Source organism: Gorilla gorilla, chromosome 11 (assembly GCF_029281585.2).
Source record: "Gorilla gorilla gorilla isolate KB3781 chromosome 11, NHGRI_mGorGor1-v2.1_pri, whole genome shotgun sequence".
Classification (NCBI taxonomy): Eukaryota; Metazoa; Chordata; class Mammalia; order Primates; family Hominidae; genus Gorilla; species Gorilla gorilla.
Window position 1 is genome coordinate 21624948 of NC_073235.2, and position 22446 is coordinate 21647393.

General features: G+C 37.9%; 1 protein-coding gene across 9 annotated transcripts in view; it reads left to right on the plus strand.

Annotated features, from left to right (window-relative positions):
* The window catches only part of EPB41L5 (erythrocyte membrane protein band 4.1 like 5), a 169921-nt gene that overhangs the window by 106159 nt on the left and 41316 nt on the right, over positions 1 to 22446 (plus strand). For all 9 annotated transcript variants that reach the window (XM_019022637.4, XM_055380521.2, XM_019022636.4 and 6 more), the window contains exons 17-18: positions 8247 to 8410; positions 12161 to 12258. In XM_019022637.4, coding sequence (XP_018878182.1) covers positions 8247 to 8410; positions 12161 to 12258 — 262 coding nt within the window. The remainder of the gene's footprint in view (positions 1 to 8246; positions 8411 to 12160; positions 12259 to 22446) is intronic.

A 22446-nucleotide genomic window follows, 5' to 3' on the forward strand; every position in this document is an offset into this window, starting at 1 on the left:
TATTGCCTTGATTTTCTTCTAGGGTTTTTATAGTTTTCGGTTTTACATTTGAGTCTTTAATCCATCTTGAGTTAATTTTTGTATATGGTATAAGGAAGGGGTCCAGTTTCAGTTTTCTGCCTATAGCTAGGCATTTATCCCAGCACTATTTATGAAATATGGAGTCCTTTCTCCATTTCTTTCTTTTTTTTTTAACACATGCCAAAGATTTATTTAGTTAATTAAAGAGAGAATCAGCAAGACGGTGTAACGTATCCAAAGGAGAATTTAAAAACATACATAAATATAGGCGATCAGAAAAACCTGCAATGAATTTACAAAGAGATGGAAACAAGTCAGTATCCACAATTAGCATAATCAAATACATGTCTATTTGAGACAATTAATTTGCATTTCTTTGGGCAAAAGCACTTGCATGATTTTCAGCTCAATATAATTTACATAATAAATTATATTAAGCTCAAAGACAATAAAAAGCTAAGAAAACTCAGTAGAGTATGCTAGATGAGTAAGCATTTTTAGTTTTAAAATCTTTCATAATTTTTCCTCTAAGATTCCATCTACATGACTATTTGACCAGTTTAGAATACAAATAAATATGTTCCACTGTATTTATTATAACCTCTCATCTTGGATTTTTGAGGAAAAGAAAAACTTCAATTGTCTGAGATGGATATGATAAAAATATGTGACAGGGTGGTGGGCCCAGTAGCTCACACCTGTAATCCCAGCACTTTGGGAGGCTGAGGTGGGTAGAGCACCTGAAGTCAGCAGTTCGAGACCAGCCTGGCCAACATGGTGAAACCCCATCTCTACTGAAAATATAAATAAAACTAGCCAGGCATAGTGGCACGTGGCTGTAGTCCCGGCTACATGGGAGGCTGAGACAGGAGAATCGCTTGAACTCAGGAGGCAGAGGTTGCAGTGAGCTCAGATTGCGCCACTGCACTCCAGCCTGGGTGACAGAGCGACACTCAATCTCAAAAAAAAAAAAAAAAAAAGAACAAGAACAAGAAAAAAGAAAAAAAAGCTGTGGGCAAGTAGAAGTAGTTACCAAAAGTTTGCTAAAATGGAACATACACCCTAGGATTGTTTAATCATAATTGATGTGAACATAGACATGTAAACAGGTGCTTTTTTTTAAAAAAATCTCTCATTAATAAACTTAGTATAAAGAAAGAAAGAAGGTGACCATCTAGGCTGTTACACCTGGAAGCTCAAAAAAACCCATAAAGGTCTTCATATGGTATTGTTTGGGGTTAAAGATTAAAATAATGAGGGGATTGAGAACTGTAAGTTTTGAAAAACTGCAAGTGAAATGGGAAAGAGACTGTTCCAGCTTTTTCTTCTTATTGCTTCTTCAATTAAAATTATTTTAGGCCAGGTGCAGTGGCTCATGCCTTCAATCCCAGCACCCTGGGAGGCCGAGGCGGGCAGCTCACCTGAAGTCAGGAGCTCGAGACCAGCCCGGCCAACATGGCGAAACCCCGTCTCCACTAAAAATACAAAAAATTACCTGGGAGTGGTGGCCGGCACCTGCAATCCCAGCCACTGGTGAGGATAAGGCAGGAGAATCGCCCAAACCCAGGAGGCAGAGGCCGCAGTGAGCCAAGATTGTGCCACTGCACTCCAGCCTGGGCAATAAGAGCAAAACTCCATCTAAAACATCTGTCCAATTGAGATGGTAAAGCCATTGAAGGGACTCTACTATGGTCTGAAAGTTTGTGCTGCACCCTTTCCCTCCAAAATTTATATGTTTTTTATTATACTTTAAGTTCTAGGGCACATGTGCATAACATGCATGTTTGATACGTAGGTATACTTGTGCCATGTTGGTTTGCTGCACCCATCAACACATCATTTACATTAGGTATTTCTCCTAATGCTATCTCTCCCCCACTCCCCCTCCCGACAGGCCCCAGTGTGTGATGTTCCCTGCCTTGTGTCCAAGTGTTTTCATTGTTCAGTTCCCACCTATGAATAAGAACATGCAGTGTTTGGTTTTCTGTCCTTGTGATAGTTTGCTGAGAATGATGGTTTCCAGCTTCATCCATGTCCCTGCAAAGGATGTGAACTAATCCTTTTTTATGGCCGCATAGTATTCCATGGTGTATATGTGCCACCTTTTCTTAATCCAGTCTATCATTGATGGACATTTGGGTTGGTTCCAAGTCTTTGCTATTGCGATTAGTGCCACAATATACATGTGTCTTTATAGTAGCATGATTTATAATCCTTTGGGTATATACCCAGTAATGGGACCTCTGGGTCAAATGGTATTTCTAGTTCTAGATCTTTGAGGAATCGCCACAATGGTTGAGCTAATTTACACTCCTACCAACAGTGTAAAAGCATTCCTATTTCTCCACATCCTCTCCAGCATCTGTTGTTTCCTGACTTTTCAATGATCGCCATTCTAACTGGTGTGAGATGGGATCTCATTGTGGTTTTGATTTGCATTTCTCTGATGGCCAGTGATGATGAGCATTTTTTCATGTGTCTGTTGGCTGCATAAATGTGTTCTTTTGAGAAGTGTCTGTTCATACCTTTCGCCCACTTTTTGATGGGGTTGTTTGTTTTTTTTTTCTTGTAAATTTGTTTGAGTTCTTTGTAGATTCTGGATATTAGCCCTTTGTCAGATGCGTAGATTGCAAAAATGTTCTCCCATTCTGTAGGTTGCCTGTTCACTCTGATGGTAGTTTCTTTTGCCATGCAGAAGCTCTTTTATTTAATTAGGTCACATTTGTCAGTTTTGGCTTTTGTTGCCATTGCTTTTGGTGTTTTAGTCATGAAGTCCTTGCCCATGCCTATATTCTGAATGGTATTGCCTAGGTTTTCTTCTATGGTTTTTATGGTTTTAGGTCTAACATTTAAGTCTTTAATCCATCATAAATTAATTTTTGTATAAGGTGTAAGGAAGGGATCCAGTTTCAGCTTTCTACATATGGCTAGCCAGTTTTCCCAGCACCATTTATTAAACAGGGAATCCTTTCCCCATTTCTTGTTTTTGTCAGGTTTGTCAAAGATCAGATGGTTGTAGATGTGTGGTGTTATTTCTGAGGCCTCTGTTCTGTTCCATTGGTCTATATCTCTGTTTTGGTACCAGTTCCATGCTGTTTTGGTTACTGTAGCCTTGTAGTATAGTTTGAAGTCAGGTAGCGTGATGCCTCCAGCTTTGTTCTTTTTGCTTAGGATTGTCTTGGCAATGTGGGCTCTTTTTTGGTTCCATATGAACTTTAAAATAGTTTTTTCCAATTCTGTGTAGAAAGTCATTGTTAGCTTGATGGGGACGGCATTGAATCTATAAATTACCTTGGGTAGTATGGCCATTTTCACGATATTGATTTTTCCTATCCATGAGCATGGAATGTTCTTCCAGTTGTTTGTGTCCTCTTTTATTTCTGAGCAGTGGTTTGTAGTTCTCCTTGAAGAGGTCCTTCACATGCCTTGTAAGTTGTATTCCCAGGTATTTTATTCTCTTTGAAGCAATTGTGAATGGGAGTTCACTCATGATTTGGCTCTCTCTGTCTGTTATTGGTTTATAGGAATGCTTGTGATTTTTACACATTGATTTTTGTATCCTGAGACTTTGCTGAAGTTGCTTATCAGCTTAAGATGATTTTGGGCTCAGCAGTCCTTGAGCCCAGGATATGGTGGTCTGATTGTTGGTTGCACAGATATTTCTAATTCTTCCCTTCATTGCAGACAAAGTTTTGTTTTTTTTTTTCACTTGAAACTTTAAAACTCTAAACTTGTAAATAGAACTTTTTCAGCCTCTGTTCCTGTCTAGAAAACCTGGTCCCCTGGTTTCAAGTAGTGCATCTGACTGTTGTTCACTGCCTCCTCACATGAGGTGTTTTGGTTTTCATTTTCCCCAGTGCTGGATTTTTGACCCTGGTGCCTGTTTTCACTCTCAGCCCTTCACGTGCCCCCTCGCTTGAGCCACACTTCATTACTAGGAGTTCATCACTTGTTTTTAGAAAGGGCTGAATATCCCACTTGACTTGTCTCTTAATTACTGTATTGATCCATATAAAGTCAACTTTTCCCCATTTCTAGCTCATCATTTATAGATATAAGAACCATCTTACTTGTAATCATTGAAACATACTTTAAATTACAAAAAGTCCACTTCTAATTTAACAATTTCCCCTTTCCCCATTCTCAAAATGTACAGTGGTGCAGTGGTGAATGGGGATGGGGAGTGTTTGTCCCTTTTTTTTTTTTTTTTTTGATACAGGGTCTCACTCCTGTTGCCCAGGCTAGAGTGTAGTGGCACAATCTCGCCTCACTGCAGCCTCCACCTCCCGAGTTCAGGTGATTCTCCCATCTCAGCCTCCTGAGTAGCTGGGACTACAGGCGTGTGCCACCATGCCCCGCTAATTTTTTTGTTTTCAGTAGAGATGGGGTTTTGCCATGTTGCCCAGGCTGGTCTCAAACTCCTGGACTCCAGCAATCCTCCCACCTCGGCCTCCCAAAGTGCCTGGATTACAGGCTTGAGCCACTGCACCTGGCCTGTTTGTTCTTTTAGTCTTTACTTTCTCCCCTTATTCTTATGGTGCTCACATTGAGGGATGAAGAATAAAGAAGAGGAAAGGGGGCGAAGACTTACTTGGTTGGTTCTTTGGTAATCCAGTGATGGCGTATGTGCAAATGCTTGCTCTTTCGTGCTTCTCATTAGTGTGTTTTCTCAGAGGCCATCATAGAACCAGTCACTTCCCCAACACAGGCAATATACTTCATATTTCACCTCTTCCGAAACCGTTCTTCACTCCCCTCATTTCTGGCTCAGCTCCTGCCCACAAGTACCCTTTTACTATTTAGATCATCTGACCTTGGTACATTTTGGAGTTTCATTGATTGGGCTTAAAGTTGGACTTAACACTTGGCCCAGGGGAAGTACATGCATTCTTTTATTCCTCTCAACTTTTTATTTTGGAAAACTTCAGACCTACAGAAAAGTTGAATGAATGGTGGGTGAATAACCATATGCCCTTCCACTAGATTCACCAACTTAATATGTTACCATATTTGCTCGCATTTATTTCATTTTCTTGGCTGGCTAATGAGAATCCCAATGCAGACATGACGTTACTTCATTCCTATGTACTTTTGCATGAATCTCCAAAAATCAAAGATATGTTTTTTTATGTTATACTCTGAAAATTTAACATTGGTATGGTACTGTTACCTAATATACAGTACCTATTAAGATTTTCCCAAATGTTTCAATACCTTGTATAGCTGTTTTTCCTCCTGATCCAGCATATAATAAAGATTTCAGTTCATTTTTCATGTTTCTTTAATCATGAACAGTTCCCCCAGCCTATTTTTTTTTACCTTTCACAACGTTTGACTTTTTTTAAAGGAGTCTACACCAGTTCTTTTGTAGAATGCCTCTCAACTTAGATTTGTGTGATTGTTTTTTCGTGATGAGATTGAGGTTAAACATTTTTACTAATGTTTTGTTAAGGTGATATCACCAGAGTTCTTTGTAAAAGTACTTTTTCCTGTGTAATCTGTGGAGTGCCATTTTAAGACCGAATGGATTTCTTATTCCCTAACAGTCTTTTACCCTGTAGTTTTAGCATTCATTGATAATTTTTGCCTGTATCCATTATTAACTTGATATTTGTAATATGGGATGTTCTAATTCTGTCATTTCTTCTATAGAGAGAAGTTGGTTTTCTTATGTAAAGAACAACTTTCCTTTTTTCTCCCACCATCAAAAGAAATAATTTGTTGTCAGCATAGACTCATGTATTTTTTCAGTGTATTATTATCTGTTTCTGTAATTATGCATTTTGTTGTGCAGCTTGTTCCAAACTCGTCCTCTAGGGAGTCTATGCATTCTTGCCCTGCCAAACAGTGGAAACACCGCTTGTCCAACTGCCGGCCTTTTCCCTCCATTGGTAAAGTTGGCCCCAGTCAACTTACTGAGTTTGGACCTCTCATTGCTAAGGGAGGCACTTAGCTCATGGGAAATATATTTACATATGCTCCCAAATGTGCAGATTCATATGTTGAATTTTCCTAGGAACACTCCCTGTGCCACCCACACCTGACATATGCCTGGTAGTTTGTGTGGCTCAGTAATCCCCCACCACAGAGTAAGATGCCTTTCTCCACTTTCACAGGTTCTTTTAGAGCCTCCATTTACCTGATGTGATTTTACAATGCCCCATTCTCCTGGGGAAGGAAGGAGAAGAGTCACAGTTCTTTTTAGTCCTTTGAATTCTCTCACGGAATGCCTTTTGGGATTTTTTTTGTCATTTCCTTTATGGCCTGATGTGGTGCTCTAAGGCTCACTTTTAGTCCTGTGCAGGTCTTTAGAATATGAGATGTATTGGTTTGCTAGGACTACTGTTACAAGGTAACACAAACTGAACTTTGTCTCAGTAAGATGTTAGAAGTCGAAGGGCAAGGTGTTGGCAGGGTTGCTTTCTTTGAGGACTCTGAGAAAGACTCTATTCTGTGCCTCTGTCCTAGCTTCTGGTGGTTTGCTGGCAGTCTTTGGTGTTTCTTGGTTTGTAGATGAATCACCCTGATATCTGCCTTCGTCTTCACATAGCATTCTCCCTATGTGTATGTGTGTCCAAATTTCCCCATTTTATAAGAATATCAGTCATAGCGGATTAGCTGCCTACCCTACTGTAGTATCACCTCATCCTAACTTAACTATAACTTAATATAGTAAGTAATATATATATACGATATTAACTTATACTAATATATATGCAGAGAGTTCCTTGTATGCTTTGGATAACTAGCCCCTTATCAGATACATGATTTGCAAAATTTTCCCCCCCAATTTGTGGCATTTCATTTTCATAATGGTTCTTTGACACTGAAACATTTTTAGTTGTGATGAAGTTCATCTTCAGTTTTTCTTTTATGGATACTTTTGGTGTCATATCTAAGAATACCCACCCAACGTCACAAAGATTTTTTTCTTCTATATTTGTTCTAAAGTTTTACAGTTTTTACTCTTAACACTTAGGTCGCTTATCCATTTTGATTCAATTTTTGTGTATAGTGTGAGGTAGGGTCTAAATGAATATTTTTGCGTGTGGATATCTGGTTGTCCTAGTACCATTTGTTAAAAAGTCTGTCTTTTCTCCTGATTTATCTTGTCAAAAAGCCTTATATTGTCAAAAGTTCCTTATATTCCATAATATAGACTCTCAATTCTGTTGTTGATTTACATGTCTGTCTTTGTGCCAGTATCAGCCTGTCTTGATTACTGTGGCTTTCTAGTAAGTTTTCAAATTCAATAGTGTACATTCATTTTTGAAATTGTTTTGGCTATTCTAGCTGCTTTGGCTTTCATAAATCTTAGGATTGGCTGGTCAATTCTACAAAAAAAATCCTGCTGGGATTTCGATAGTGAATACATTGAATTTACACATCAGTTTGGGGAGAAGCCATCTTGAATATTAAGTGTTCCAATCTGTGAACATTAAAAGTCTATTTATTTAAATCTCCTTTATAAATGATTTTCAGTGTACAAGTCATACATATCCTTTATTAAATTTATTCCCAAGTTTCTATCCCTTTTGATGTTACTGTGAATGAAATTGTCTACATAACTTCAATTTCCTCATGAGTTTACTCATTTTTCATGTATAGATATACAATTGATTTTTCTTATATTGATCTTGTATTCTGCAACTTTGTGGAACTTATTTATTTAGGTTATTTATTTAACCTTACTTATTAAGGTTATTTTTCTCCCTTAGGTTTTCAGGTGGGAGGGCAAACCAGTCCCTTTCACTCAATTTTGGCTGGGAGGAGAAGTCTACTCAAAGGGTTGTGAGAAATGAATAAAACCATCTGAGATAAAAACTTTTCCATGAATCTTATTCCAACAAAGACCTTGTTAGTGTAGTCCCTCAGTATCCATGGAGGATAGATTCCAGGACCTCCCTGAGATACCAAAATCCGCAGATGCCCAAGTGCCTTATATGAAATGGTGTCGTGTTTGCATGTAACCTACATGCATCTTCCCATATACTTTAAATCATCTGTAGGTTACGTAGAAAACCTAATACAATATAAATGCTATGTAAATAGTTGTTAAACTGTATTTTTTAATGTTTTTTTAATTTTTATTTTTGTTTTATTTTTGATTCATGGTTGCTTGAATTCACAGATGTGGTGGAACTTGCAGATACAGAGGGTGAGTAGTGTTTTAATTTTTCAAGTTAAATTTCTTGGTCTAAGTAAATTTTCTATTTCCATTGCAGCATTCCTCTGAATACTGATTTGCTGAATAGCCCAGACTTATTGGAAACAACGATTGGTGATGTAATTGGGGCATCTGACACTATGGAAACATCCCAGGCACTGAATGACGTTAATGTAGCCACCAGGCTTCCGGGATTAGGGGAACCTGAAGTTGAATATGAGAGTAAGTAAATGTTCCATTATACATCAGTGATACCTTTTTATCTTCCTTTGAAATAAGATATTTAAATCAGCTTCTCCAATAATATTTTTTGTACTAGTTCGACTTTTAAATTTAATTCAGAAGAGTTATGCCCTCTTGCCTTTTTGACTTAAGGTAACACTGAAATATTTAAGATAACATAATTGAGGTCATTAAACGTGTGTGTCATTTATAAGACATTAAACATTTAAGAGTCTTCAAACTTGCTTTTTGCTTTTTTTCTAGAGTGGAAACATTTTCTAGGGCATAGGATTGAATGAATATTTGAACATCCCATTAGCTGTTAGAAAGTATTTTGTTATTAATGAGGATTATTATTGCCTAGGCCCACAAAAAGAAATAATGCAGAAAGAATGGTGCTTTAAAACACACACACACACACACACAATTTTTGAAGGTTAAAAGGAGACAGTAAATCTCTCATTGAAAATGTCTATGTATTTGTGAGTTTAGTTTTATATGAAAGCATAACTTGTTTATAAACAGCAGTTTCCTGTTGAATCTCACTGTAATGCATGTTCATTTTAAAGCAGCTTGTATTTATTTGGCTCTTGACAATTTGATTTCTATTGGAGGCTAAAATTAGCCACCATCATTAAACAACTCAGAAAATTGCCCTAAGTATGCTGTTGTCTCTGAGACTGTAGAATACAATAGTATTTAGTAATTTAGAAATAAATGTTAGTGAAAAGTCACACAGTGCTTCTGATTAATAGAACATGTTGAAGTATGACTGATAAGTGGTGCTAAAAATTTATTTCCTAAGAAATAACTACAAACAAATGTTCTGGTACATCATGGTTTTTTTTTTTGTTTTTTTTTTTGACATCTAACATGTTTAAATTGTACTTGTTAGTCTCAGGTCAGAGAAATAATAATTTAACTTATTATATTGGTAATTTCAAAGTAATTTGATTTTTTAAGGTAGTAGTCTGTTATTAGATTAAGAAAATATCCCCCATTACTATTTCTCATGTACTTTCTCTGTAGTAATTTATTTCGAATAGTCCAGTTTTGACAGCCTTGCCCTGGACTCCACTTCTTGTTAGCAATGCTTGCTCTTGTTCTCACTTATATGTGGGAGCTACACAGGGACGTAAAGATGGGAACAGTAGACACTGGGGATTCCTAAAGGAGGGATGGAGTGGGAAAGGGCTGAAAAACTTCCTATTGGGTGCTATGTTCACTTTCTGGGAGATGAGATCAGTAGAAGCCCAAACCATGGTACCACGTAATATACCCTTATAACAAACCTGCACATGTGCTCCCTGAATCTAAAATTAAAATTAGGCTGGATGTGGTGGCACATGTCTGCAATCCCAGCTACTCGGGAGGCTGAGACATGAGAATCGCTTGAACCTGGGAGGCAGAGGTTGCAGTGAGCTGAGATTGTGCCACTGAGCTCCAGCCTGGGCCACAGAGTAAGACTCTGTCTCAAAAAAAAAAAAGAAAGAAAGAAAGAAAAAATTAAAAAAAGAAATTTGTTTTTTGTTTCTAGAAAGAATTGAGACCATAGCAAAGCCATCAGGATTTAGATTCAGCCAGAACCATGACTATCTTAATGCAGAGTATTTCGAGGGTTAAAAATAAAAATAGTCTCCTTTATAGAGATGGCAGTATTGATTTTATTTACATTCCATTTGATATCCATTACACTAATTCACAAAGTTTAATTTTTTCAGTGCTGTTATAGTGTTGTATTAGTATCACTTATTGAGTACATACTTTTTGCAAAATATATTAGCTTAGGATTTACATGGTAAAATGAACTAGGAATGCTTAAAAAAGATCAAATGAAATATAACTCTCCAAATATTTGGAAATCTGATATATCAAAGAATTAGTTTTATGGCACTTTATTGGTGAACCTTGGATGAGCAATTTGCAAGTATGGGGAAATAGATTGTACATCAGTAAGGGGAAGTTTTTTAACTGTTTATGCTGTATAATAGAAATAGGTTCCTGGCCAAGCACAGTGGCTCACGCCTGTAATCCCAGCACTTCAGGAGGCCAAGGCAGGTGGATCACCTGAGGTCAGGAGTTCGAGACCAGCCTGGCCAACATGGCAAAACCCGGTCTCTACTAAAAGTACAAAAATTAGCCGGCCATGGTGGCAGGCACCCGTAATCCCAGCTACTTAGGAGGCTGAGGCAGGAGAATCAGTTGAACCCGAGAGGCAGAGGTTGCAGTGAGCCGAGATGGCACCACTGTACTCCAGCCTGGGCAAGAGTGAGACTCCATCTCAAAAAAAAAAGGGGGTGTTCCTAAGAGTTAGTGAGCACCTCATTACAGAAAGTATTAAAGCGGAGCTTGAATGTTGTCAAGGTTGTGGCAGAGGAAATTCTTGCATAGTGTGGGAGTTTAATTCATGTGGCCTAATCCATTGAGACTTACAACATTTGCTCAAAATCAATCAGTGAGAATAATTAGAACATTTTTATGTTAAGAGTTTAAGGTCATCAATCTTGATATCCAATTGTGTATTTTATTTTGGTTGTAATGTCAAAATCCTGATTCACGTAGGTACATAGTTACAAATGGTAACTAAAATAGCTTGTGCTGCATGGCAAGATGTTCCTTGGACAAAAAAGTATAGCAGAAAAAGGTTTAACAACAACAAAAAGAGTATTCAGGATGGAGTAATTTGAAGCATAATAAAACCAGGAGATGGCAATTAAGTAAATGGATAGGAAAGATTTTGAGAAGACCAGTGTTGAATTACTGGTTCTCAGCTTTGGTTGTACTTAAAATCACCTGGAGAGTTTTAAAAACTACCAGTGCCAGAATCCTACCTGAAAAGATTTTGTTATAATTATTCTTGGGTGAGCCCTGGGAATGAGTGTTTCTTGAAAGCTCTCCAGCTGATTCTTAATGTGTAGCCAGGGCCTCCACTCAGTTAATTGATGGCCACTTTTAGAAGATCCCTTTGACCCAGAGGATATGATTTCAAAGTTTTCCCCTCTTTTCTTCTTTCTGATTATATAGAAATTATTAGGCATTCAACCTTTTTTGTCAAGTGACAGTGTAAAATTTTATGCACACTCAAATTAATCTCTGCAAAATAAGATTATTTCAGGACAGTTAATTTTAAAAGTCTTCATTTAAAGATGAATTGTGTTTAATGTATTATGTTTTCAGTGGTTAGAGGACTTTGTAATGTATTTTGCCACTAGGAAGAACATTATGAAGACAACATGCTTGTCTTGCATCATACCTGATGGTACCAATATATAATATGTTGAATCAGTGAAGGAATAAATATATATTCTTCATTAGTTTGTTCCACATAAATTTAGTTTTAGGCAGTAGTCAGGGCCAACGAACAAAGATGGCAAAATGTTGAGGTTAGACATGAGCCTGGGTTGTGGTTATGAAAGAAAAGGATCATGTCACAAGTGTTCTGTGCCTTTTGAGTCTCTTGGCTAGGTAAACCTTCTTAACCACACATGCTATGGAGATTTCACATCTACTTGCTTTTTAGGAGTGCTGCAGATATAGGGTGGTGTTTCTACTTAGGATTAACTCTTATTCAAATTAATGGACAGATAGCTGGTTATGGAAAGAAAATATATTTATTTTGTGTTTATCAGGATTATTACTTTTAGTTGATGATAACTGATGTTGAGAAGACAAAACAAAACCATACCCTCACACAGCTAGCTGTGACAGCCTGGCAGACTGGTTATTTTGCCTTTTTTTTTTTCTTTTCAGCATTAAAAGACACCTCAGAGAAGCTCAAACAGCTTGAGATGGATAACAGTCCTTTGCTGTCCCCTCGATCCAACATCGATGTTAACATAAACAGCCAGGTATTCAGATTTCCCCTGTGTATACCTGTTACACATCTCCAGAGCTCCCAGAAATATTTTCTTTCCAAAGACAGTACTTTCTTTTTTCTTTAGCTGGGAAATCTGTCTGTGCTGAGTTCTTATAAACCTGTTTTCTCATTTTAAAGGGTGAAATATGTAGATGTTTAGGAGGGAAGGGGGAAACTTGCACAGCAAAGTGAATTGTAAGGTGATTTCATGATTAAAAAAAAAAACACAGTCAAGATGAGTGTTAAACCTTTTATTTTGATTGACCCAGTCTGGTTGGAAGACTTGCTGAAGCCTTTTGAAATTACAGAAGGATTTGTTTTTATTAAAGAGAGCTGCTCTGTGGTATAAACAAGAAAGAGAACAGAATTTCAGATGCTTTAACTTCATCTATCATTCCTTTCTCTCCCCTGTCCCCTTTGAATTTTTTTTGTTGTGGGGTGGGGGATACATACCAATTACACCAATCAAGCTTCAATTTATAGTTTGGCTATGATTTTCTTATTTCTATGTTAAGTAACTTATAGAAAGAGCTAAAATAAATTGAATGAGATGGAAATTTTATAATTAATCATATCAGCTACCAGATGGCCTCACTAAATGGAAGAGTTGATTTTAGGTAATGACCTGGAAATGGCCTTTTTTTTTCCTCTACATATAGACAACTGATAACATGACCAAGATGAATTTTTTGTTTTAAAGAGGAAAGGAGAATGGCTGACTCACAGTGTTCTTCCATTCTTGGATAACTAACTGGAATTTATTTAGAGACCAGTATAGAGTAGAAAGTGATTTTCTTCTGTCTTGCACTGTTATTATTAAAACTGTCTTTCTGGATCCAAGCCTTTTTTTCCCCCTTTCTTTCTAATATATTTTTTATTAGAAATAGCTGTTAGAAGATGATTCAATTTCAGAAAGGCTTTCCATTTTCTTGACTTTTCAGTATTCTATCCCACTTGTCTGTTTGCTTTTACGGTGTCAGTTTTTAAATATATCTCTGTAAAGTAGGGGAAGGCAGGGCCAGAGACAGAAGGATAAATTGAAAACTTTAGATAAAAGCTTTAGATGATTAATAACTAATGGAAATTTAGTGGAGGACTGGAATTACCCTAAAGAATGAAGCCTGGTAACACTTGGGGGTAGGGAGGAGTGGGGGGCGGGGATTGTTGGCTGTGCTCAGAGTTCATGGAAATCTATTGAACAGCTACTTGTTTCTTTTGTAAAATGTCCTGCATATCTCGCTATGATATAACTGATCCTCTGAGGCAGAGAGTCTGCTGCATTAGTTTTGAAGCCTTGAAAAGATGAGGAGGAGTGTGGGTTCAGGATAGGAGAGTAAAGGAGCACTTCAGGTGAAGGACAGAGTGCCATCGAAGAACTTTTGGGGGATCATATAGCTAGGAAGAATAACAATATTTAGTGAGGGTTTACTCTATGCCAGACAAGAATAGAAGGAAGGAGGGGATGGAGCAAGATGGCCAAATATAACCCTCCAGTGATCATCCCCCTTGCAGGAACACCAAATTAAATAGCTCTCCATACAAGAAAGCACCTTCATAAGAACCAGAAATCAGGTGAACCATCATAGTACCTGGTTTTAACATTATACCAAGGAAAGAGGCACTGAAGAGGGTAGGAAAGACAGTTTTGAATGGCTGATGCCCCCCCTCCCCTATGGAGGAGGGTGGTGCTGAGAGAGAATCTGTGCTTGGGAGAGGGAGAGCACAGTGACTATGGCACTTTGTATTGGCACTCAGTGTTTGTTGGTCTGTCTGTCGGAATGGAAAGCAACGCAGGGCGCAATTTCGCTGATGCCCACAGAGGCTGCATTTAGAACAGCCGTAGCCAGAGAAGAATCATCCATCCCAGCAATTGGAACCTGAGTTCCAGCTAGCCCACCGCTGTGGGCTAAAGTGCTGTAAGGTCCTAAATAAATTTGAAAGATAGTCTAGACCACAAGGACTACAATTCCTGGGCACATCCTGGTACTGTGCTGGGCTCAGAGCCAGTGGACCTGGGGTACACATGACCTAGAGAGATACTAGCTGGAGGAGCCAACGGAGTGCTTGCATCACCCTCTCCCAGTCCCAGGCAGTACAGCTTACAGCTCTGGGAGAGACTTCTTCCACTTGAGGAAAGGTGAGGGAAGAGTAAAGAAGACTTTGTCTTGTAGCTTGGATACCAGTGTAGCCACAGTAAAACAAAGCACCAACCAGAGTCCTAAAGCCTCCATTTCAGGCCCCACCTCCCAATGACATTTCTAGATGTACCATGGGCCGGAAGGGAACCTGCTGTCTTGAGGGAAAGTATCCAGTCCTGGCAGGATCTATCACCTGCTGACAAAAGAATCCTTGGGTCAGTGGTTTCCAGGCAGTACTTGTCATAGGCCTTGGGCAAGACCTGGTACCATGCTGGCTTCAGGTGTGACCCAGGGCATTTTCAGCTGTGGTGGCCATGGGGAGAGACACCTTCTGCTTGAGGAAAGGAGAGGGAAGAATAAAAAGAACTTTGTCTTGCAACTTGGGTAACAGCTCAGTCACAGTAAAATAAAGTACTGAGTAGATTCCTACAGTTCCCAACTCCAGGCCCTAGCTCCTTAGATGGCATTTCTGAACCAGCCCTGAGCCAGAAGAGAACCTGCAGTCTTACAGAGAAAGGCACAAGTCTGGCTGGATTCACCACTTGCTGACGGAAGAACCTTTGGGCCTTGAATAAACATGAGTGTTGGCCAAACAATAGTCACCACATACCTCGGGTGAGACCCAGTACTTCACTGGCTTCACTGGCAGGTCTGACTCAGCACAGTGTCAGTGGGTAGCCACAGGGGTGCTTGTGTCATTCCTCCCCCAACTGCATGCAGCTCACTGAGAAGAGAGAGACTTTATGGGAGAAAGTGAGGGGAGAGAACAAGAGACTCTGCCAGGTAATCCAGGGAATTCTCCTGGATCTTACCCAAGACTACCAAGGCTGTGCCTTAACAAGCCTGCAAGAGTCACAGCCTTACTGGGCATGAGGTTCCCCCTAATGCAGATATGGCTGGAGTGACCAAAAACTTGTATCACAACATTCAGTTCCCTTTGAATAACTAGAACGCCTTCTTAAGACAGATGGGTAGAAACAAGCCCAGACTGCAGAGATTACAATAAATACCCAACTCTTTAATGCCCAGACATAAACAAGCATCCAAGATCATCCAGGAAAACATGACCTCACCAAACAAACTTAATAAGGCACCAGTGACCAATCCCAGATTGACAGAGAGAGATATGTGACCTTTCAGGCAGATAATTCAAATAGCTGTTTTGAGGAAACTCAGTGAAATTCAAGATAACACAGAAAAGGAATTCAGAATCCTATCAGATAAATTTAACAAAGAGATTGAAATAATTTTAAAAAATTAGCAGGAATCCTAGAGCTGAAAAATTCAATTGACGTAATGAAGAATGCATCAGAGTCTCTCAACCACAGAACTGATCAAGCAGAAGAAAGAATTAGTGAGCTTGAAGACAGGCTGTTTGAAAATATAGTCAGAGGAGACAAGAAAAAAAATGAAGCACTCCTAGAAGATCTAGAGTATAGCTTCAAAAGGACAAATCGAAGAGTTATTGGCCTTAAAGAAGAGGTAAAGAGATGTGGTAGAAAGTTTATTCAAAGGGATAATAACAGAGAATGTCCCAAACCTAGAGAAAGATATCAATATTCAAGTACAAGAAGGATATAGAATGCCAAGCAGACTTAACCCAAATAGGACTACCTCAAGATATTGAATAATCAAACTCCCAAATGTCAATGTTAAAGAATCCTAAAAACAGCAAGATAAAAGAAACAAATAACATACAAGGGAAATGTCAATGTTAAAGAATCCTAAAAGCAGCAAGAGAAAAGAAACAAACAACATACAAAGGTGCTTCAGTAAGTCGAAGCAGACTTTCCAGCAGACACCTTGCAGGCCAGGAGAGAGTGGCATGACATATTTAAAGTGAAGTAAAAATTTTTATCCTAAAATAGTATATCCATGTTTGAAGATACCCTTCAAACATGAAGGAGAGATACTTTCCCAGACAAACAAAAGCTGAGGGATTTCACCAGACCTGTCTTATAAGAAATGCTGGAAGGAGTTCTTCAATCTGAAAGGAAAAGATGTTAATGAGCAATAAGATAATCATCTGACGGTACACAACTTACTGGTAATGGTATGTACGCTAACAAATACGGAATATTATAACACTGAAATTGTTGTGTATAAACTACTCATATCTTGAGTAGGAAGGCTAAAAGACTATCAAAAATATAACTACAACAACTTTTCTAGACATAATATAGTAAGCCATAAATAGAAACAACAAAAAGTTAAAAAGCTGGGGGTGGGGGTGGCAGTTTGAAGTTAAAGTATAGAGTTTTTATTAGTTTTCTCTTTGCTTGTTAATTTTGTTTTTTTTTTTTTTTTTACTATCAGTGTTGTCATCAGTTTAAAATAACATGTTACAAGATGGTATTTGCAAACCTCATGGTAACCTCAAATAAAAAAGCCTACAACAGATACACAAAGAAATAAAAAGCAAGAAATTTAAACATACCATCAGAGAAAAGCACCCTTCACAAAAAGGAAGGCAGGCAAGAAGGAAGAGAAGACCACAAAACAATCAGAAAACAGATCGAAATGGCAATAATAAATCCTTACTTATCAATAATAATATTGAATGTAAATGAACTAAACTCTCCAATCAAAACACAGAGTGGCTAAATGGATTAAAAAAAAAAAAAGCCCCCAATGCTCAGCTGCCTACAAGATAAGATGCATATTTTACCTATAAAGACCCATAAAGACTGAAAATAAAGGGTTGGAAAAAGATATTCCATGCAAATGGAAACCAAAAAAGAGCAGGTTATTTATATTAGATAAAATTGATTTTGAGACAAAAACCATAAAAAGACAAAGAAGGTCATTATATATTGATAAATGGTCAATTGAGCAAGAGGATATAACATTATAAATAATATATGCACCTAAAACTGGAGTACCCAGCTATGTAGAGCAAATATTATCAGAGCTACAGAGAGATACACCTCAGTACAATTGTAGCTGGAGAATTCACCCCACATTCAGCAGAGGATAGAAAATCCAGAAAAATTAACTCAAAAAATTGGATTTAATCAATCAGTGTAGACCAATGGACCTAATAGAACATTTTATCTAGTGGCAGCAGAACATACATTCTTGTCCTCAGCACACAGATTATTCTGAAGGATAGACCACATGTTAGGTCGCAAAACAAGTCTGAACATTCAAAAAAACAAATCATTTCCGGTATCTTCTCTGACCACATGGAATAAAACTAGAAATCAATAACAAGAGAAACTTTGGAAACTATACAACCACATGGAAATCAAACAATATGCTTCCAGATGACCAGTGGGTCAATGAAGAAGTAAGGAAATTTTTTAATTTCTTGAAACAAATGAAAATGGAAACAAAACATACTAAAACCTATGGATACAGCAAAAGCAGTACTGAGGAAAGTTTATAGCAATAAGCACCTACATCACAAAAGTAGAACAATTTCAGATAAACAGCCTAATGATGCATCTTAAGGAACTAGAAAAGCAAGAGCAAACTAAACCCAAAATTAGTAGAAGAAAAGAAATAATACTTGGAAGTAAAGCTCTCCTCAGCAAATGTAAAAGAACAGAAATTATAACAAACTATCAGACCACAGTGCAATCAAACTAGAACTCAGGATTAAGAATCTCACTCAAAACCGCTCAACTGCATGGAAACTGAACAACCTGCTCCTGAATGACTACTGGGTACATAACGAAATGAAGGCAGAAATAAAGATGTTCTTTGAAACCAATGAGAACAAAGACACAACATACCAGAATCTCTGGGACGCATTCAAAGCAGTGTGTAGAGGGAAATTTATAGCACTAAATGCCCACAAGAGAAAGCATGAAAGATCCAAAATTGACACCCTAACATCACAATTAAAAGAACTAGAAAAGCAAGAGCAAACACATTCAAAAGCTAGCAGAAGGCAAGAAATAACTAAGATCAGAGCAGAACTGAAGGAAATAGAGACACAAAAAACCCTTCAAAAATTAATGAATCCAGGAGCTGGTTTTTTGAAAGGATCAACAAAATTAACAGACCGCTAGCAAGACTAATAAAGAAAAAAAGAGAGAAGAATCTAATAGACACAATAAAAAATGATAAAGGGGATATCACCACCGATCCCACAGAAATACAAACTACCATCAGAGAATACTACAAACACCTCTACGCAAATAAACTAGAAAATCTAGAAGAAATGGATAAATTCCTCGACACATACACTCTCCCAAGACTAAACCAGGAAGAAGTTGAATCTCTGAATAGACCAATAACAGGATCTGAAATTGTGGCAATAATCAATAGCTTACCAACCAAAAAGAGTCCAGGCCCAGATGGATTCAGAGCTGAATTCTACCACAGGTACAAGGAGGAACTGGTACCATTCCTTCTGAAACTATTCCAATCAATAGAAAAAGAGGGAATCCTCCCTAACCATTTTATGAGGCCAGCATCATTCTGATACCAAAGCCAGGCAGAGACACACCAAAAAAAGAGAATTTTAGACCAATATCCTTGATGAACATTGATGCAAAAATCCTCAATAAAATACTGGCAAACCGAATCCAGCAGCACATCAAAAAGCTTATCCACCATGATCAAGTGGGCTTCATCCCTGGGATGCAAGGCTGGTTCAATATACGCAAATCAATAAATGTAATCCAGCATATAAACAGAGCCAAAGACAAAAACCACATGATTATCTCAATAGATGCAGAAAAAGCCTTTGACAAAATTCAAAACCCTTCATGCTAAAAACTCTCAATAAATTAGGTATTGATGGGATGTATCTCAAAATAATAAGAGCTATCTATGACAAACCCACGGCCAATATCATACTGAATGGGCAAAAACTGGAAGCATTCCCTTTGAAAACTGGCACAAGACAGGGATGCCCTCTCTCACCACTCCTATTCAACGTAGTGTTGGAAGTTCTGGCCAGGGCAATTAGGCAGGAGAAGGAAATAAAGGGTATTCAATTAGGAAAAGAGGAACTCAAATTGTCCGTTTGCAGACGACATGATTGTATATCTAGAAAACCCCATTGTCTCAGCTCAAAATCTCCTTAAGCTGATAAGCAACTTCAGCAAAGTCTCAGGATACAAAATCAATGTACAAAAATCACAAGCATTCTTATACACCAACAACAGACAAACAGAGAGCCAAATCATGAGTGAACTCCCATTCACAATTGCTTCAAAGAGAATAAAATACCTAGGAATCCAACTTACAAGGGATGTGAGGGACCTCTTCAAGGAGAACTACAAATCACTGCTCAAGGAAATAAAAGAGGATACAAACAAATGGAAGAACATTCCATGCTCATGGGTAGGAAGAATCAATATCGTGAAAATGGCCATACTTCCCAAGGTAATTTACAGATTCAATGCCATCCCCATCAAGCTACCAATGCCTTTCTTCACAGAATTGGAAAAAACTACTTTAAAGTTCATATGGAACCAAAAAAGAGCCCGTATCGCCAAGTCAATCCTAAGCCAAAAGAACAAAGCTGGAGGCATCACACTACCTGACTTCAAACTATACTACAAGGCTACAGTAACCAAAACAGCATGGTACTGGTACCAAAACAGAGATATAGATCAATGGAACAGAACAGAGCCCTCAGAAATAACGCCGCATATCTACAACTATCTGATCTTTGACAAACCTGACAAAAACAAGCAATGGGGAAAGGATTCCCTATTTAATAAATGGTGCTGGGAAAACTGGCTAGCCATATGTAGAAAGCTGAAACTGGATCCCTTCCTTACACCTTATACAAAAATCAATTCAAGATGGATTGAAGACTTAAACATTAGACCTAAAACCATAAAAACCCTAGAAGAAAACCTAGGCATTACCATTCAGGACATAGGCATGGACAAGGACTTCATGTCTAAAACACCAAAAGCAATGGCAACAAAAGACAAAATTGACAAATGGGATCTAATTAAACTAAAGAGCTTCTGCACAGCAAAAGAAACTACCATCAGAGTGAACAGGCAACCTACAAAATGGGAGAAAATTTTTGCAACCTACTCATCTGACAAAGGGCTAATATCCAGAATCTACAATGAACTCAAACAAATTTACAAGAAAAAAACAAACAACCCCATCAAAAAGTGGGCAAAGGACATGAACAGACACTTCTCAAAAGAAGACATTTATGCAGCCAAAAAACACATGAAAAAATGCTCATCATCACTGGCCATCAGAGAAATGCAAATCAAAACCACAATGAGATACCATCTCACACCAGTTAGAATGGCCGTCATTAAAAAGTCAGGAAACAACAGGTGCTGGAGAGGATGTGGAGAAATAGGAACACTTTTACACTGTTGGTGGGACTGTAAACTAGTTCAACCATTGTGGAAGTCAGTGTGGCGATTCCTCAGGGATCTAGAACTAGAAATACCATTTGACCCAGCCATCCCAGTACTGGGTATATACCCAAAGGACTATAAATCATGCTGCTATAAAGACACATGCACACGTATGTTTATTGTGGCATTATTCACCATAGCAAAGACTTGGAACCAACCCAAATGTCCAACAACGATAGACTGGATTAAGAAAATGTGGCACATATACACCATGGAATACTATGCAGCCATAAAAAATGATAAGTTCATGTCCTTTGTAGGGACATGGATGAAATTGGAAATCATCATTCTCAGTAAACTATCGCAAGAACAAAAAACCAAACACCGCATGTTCTCACTCATAGGTGGGAATTGAACAATGAGAACACATGGACACAGGAAGGGGAACATCACACTCTGGGGACTGTTGTGGGGTGGGGGGGAGGGGGGAGGGATAGCATTGGGAGATATACCTAATGCTAGATGACGAGTTAGTGGGTGCAGCGCACCAGCATGGCACATGTATACATATGTAACTAACCTGCACAATGTGCACATGTACCCTAAAACTTAAAGTATAATAAAAAATTAAAAAACAAGAAAAAAAAGAAATAATAAAGATCAGAGCAGAAATAAAGGAAATTGAAACCAAAAAAATACAAAAGATCAATGAAATAAAAAGTTGCTTTGCGAAAAGATAAACAAAATGGACAAACCTTTGGCCAGATTAAGAAAAAAGAGAAGACGCAAATAAATAAAATTGTAGATGAAAAAGGAGACTTATAACTGATACTGCAAAAATCAAAGGATCATTAAGGATTAGTATGAGCAACTATATGCCAATAAATTGGAAAACATTGAAGAAATGGATGAATTCCTAGACACATGCAGCCTACCAGGACTGAACCAAGAAGGAATCCAAAACCTGAATAGACCAATAACAAGTAACAAGATCGAAGCTGTAATAAAAAGTCTCCCAGCAAAGAAAAGCCCAGGACCTGGTGGCTTCACTGCTGAATTTTACCAAATATTTAAAGAAGAACTAATACCTATCCTACTCAAACTATTCCAAAAAATAGAGGAGGAAAGAATATTTCCAAATTAATTTTATGAGATCAGTATTACCCTGATAACAAAACCAGACAAAGATACCTCAAAAAAGGAAAACTGCAGACCAGTATCTCTGATGAATATTGATGCAAAAATCTTCAATAAAATACTAGCAAACTGAATTCAACAACATATTAAAAAGATAAGTCATCACGTCCAAGTGGGATTTATCCCAGGATGTAATAAGGATGGGTTAGCATATGTAAATCAATCAAGGGTGATACATTATATCAGCAGAATGAAGGACAAAAACCATATGATCATTTCAATTGATGCTGAAAAAGCATTTGATAAAAGTTCAATATCCCTTTGTGATTAAAAAAAAAACTCTAAAAAAACTGGGTATAGATGGAACATACCTCAGCACACTAAAAGCCATGTTATGACAGACCCACAGCTAGTATCATGCCTGAAAGCCTCCTTTAAGATCTGGAAAAAGGCAAGGATGCCCACTTTCACTGCTGTTATTCAGTGTAATACTGGAAGACCTAGCTAGAGCAATCAGACAAGAGAATGAAATAAAGGGCATCTAAATTGGAAAGGAAGAATTCAAATTATCCTCAGATGATACTATTTTATATTTGGAAAAACCCAAAGAAA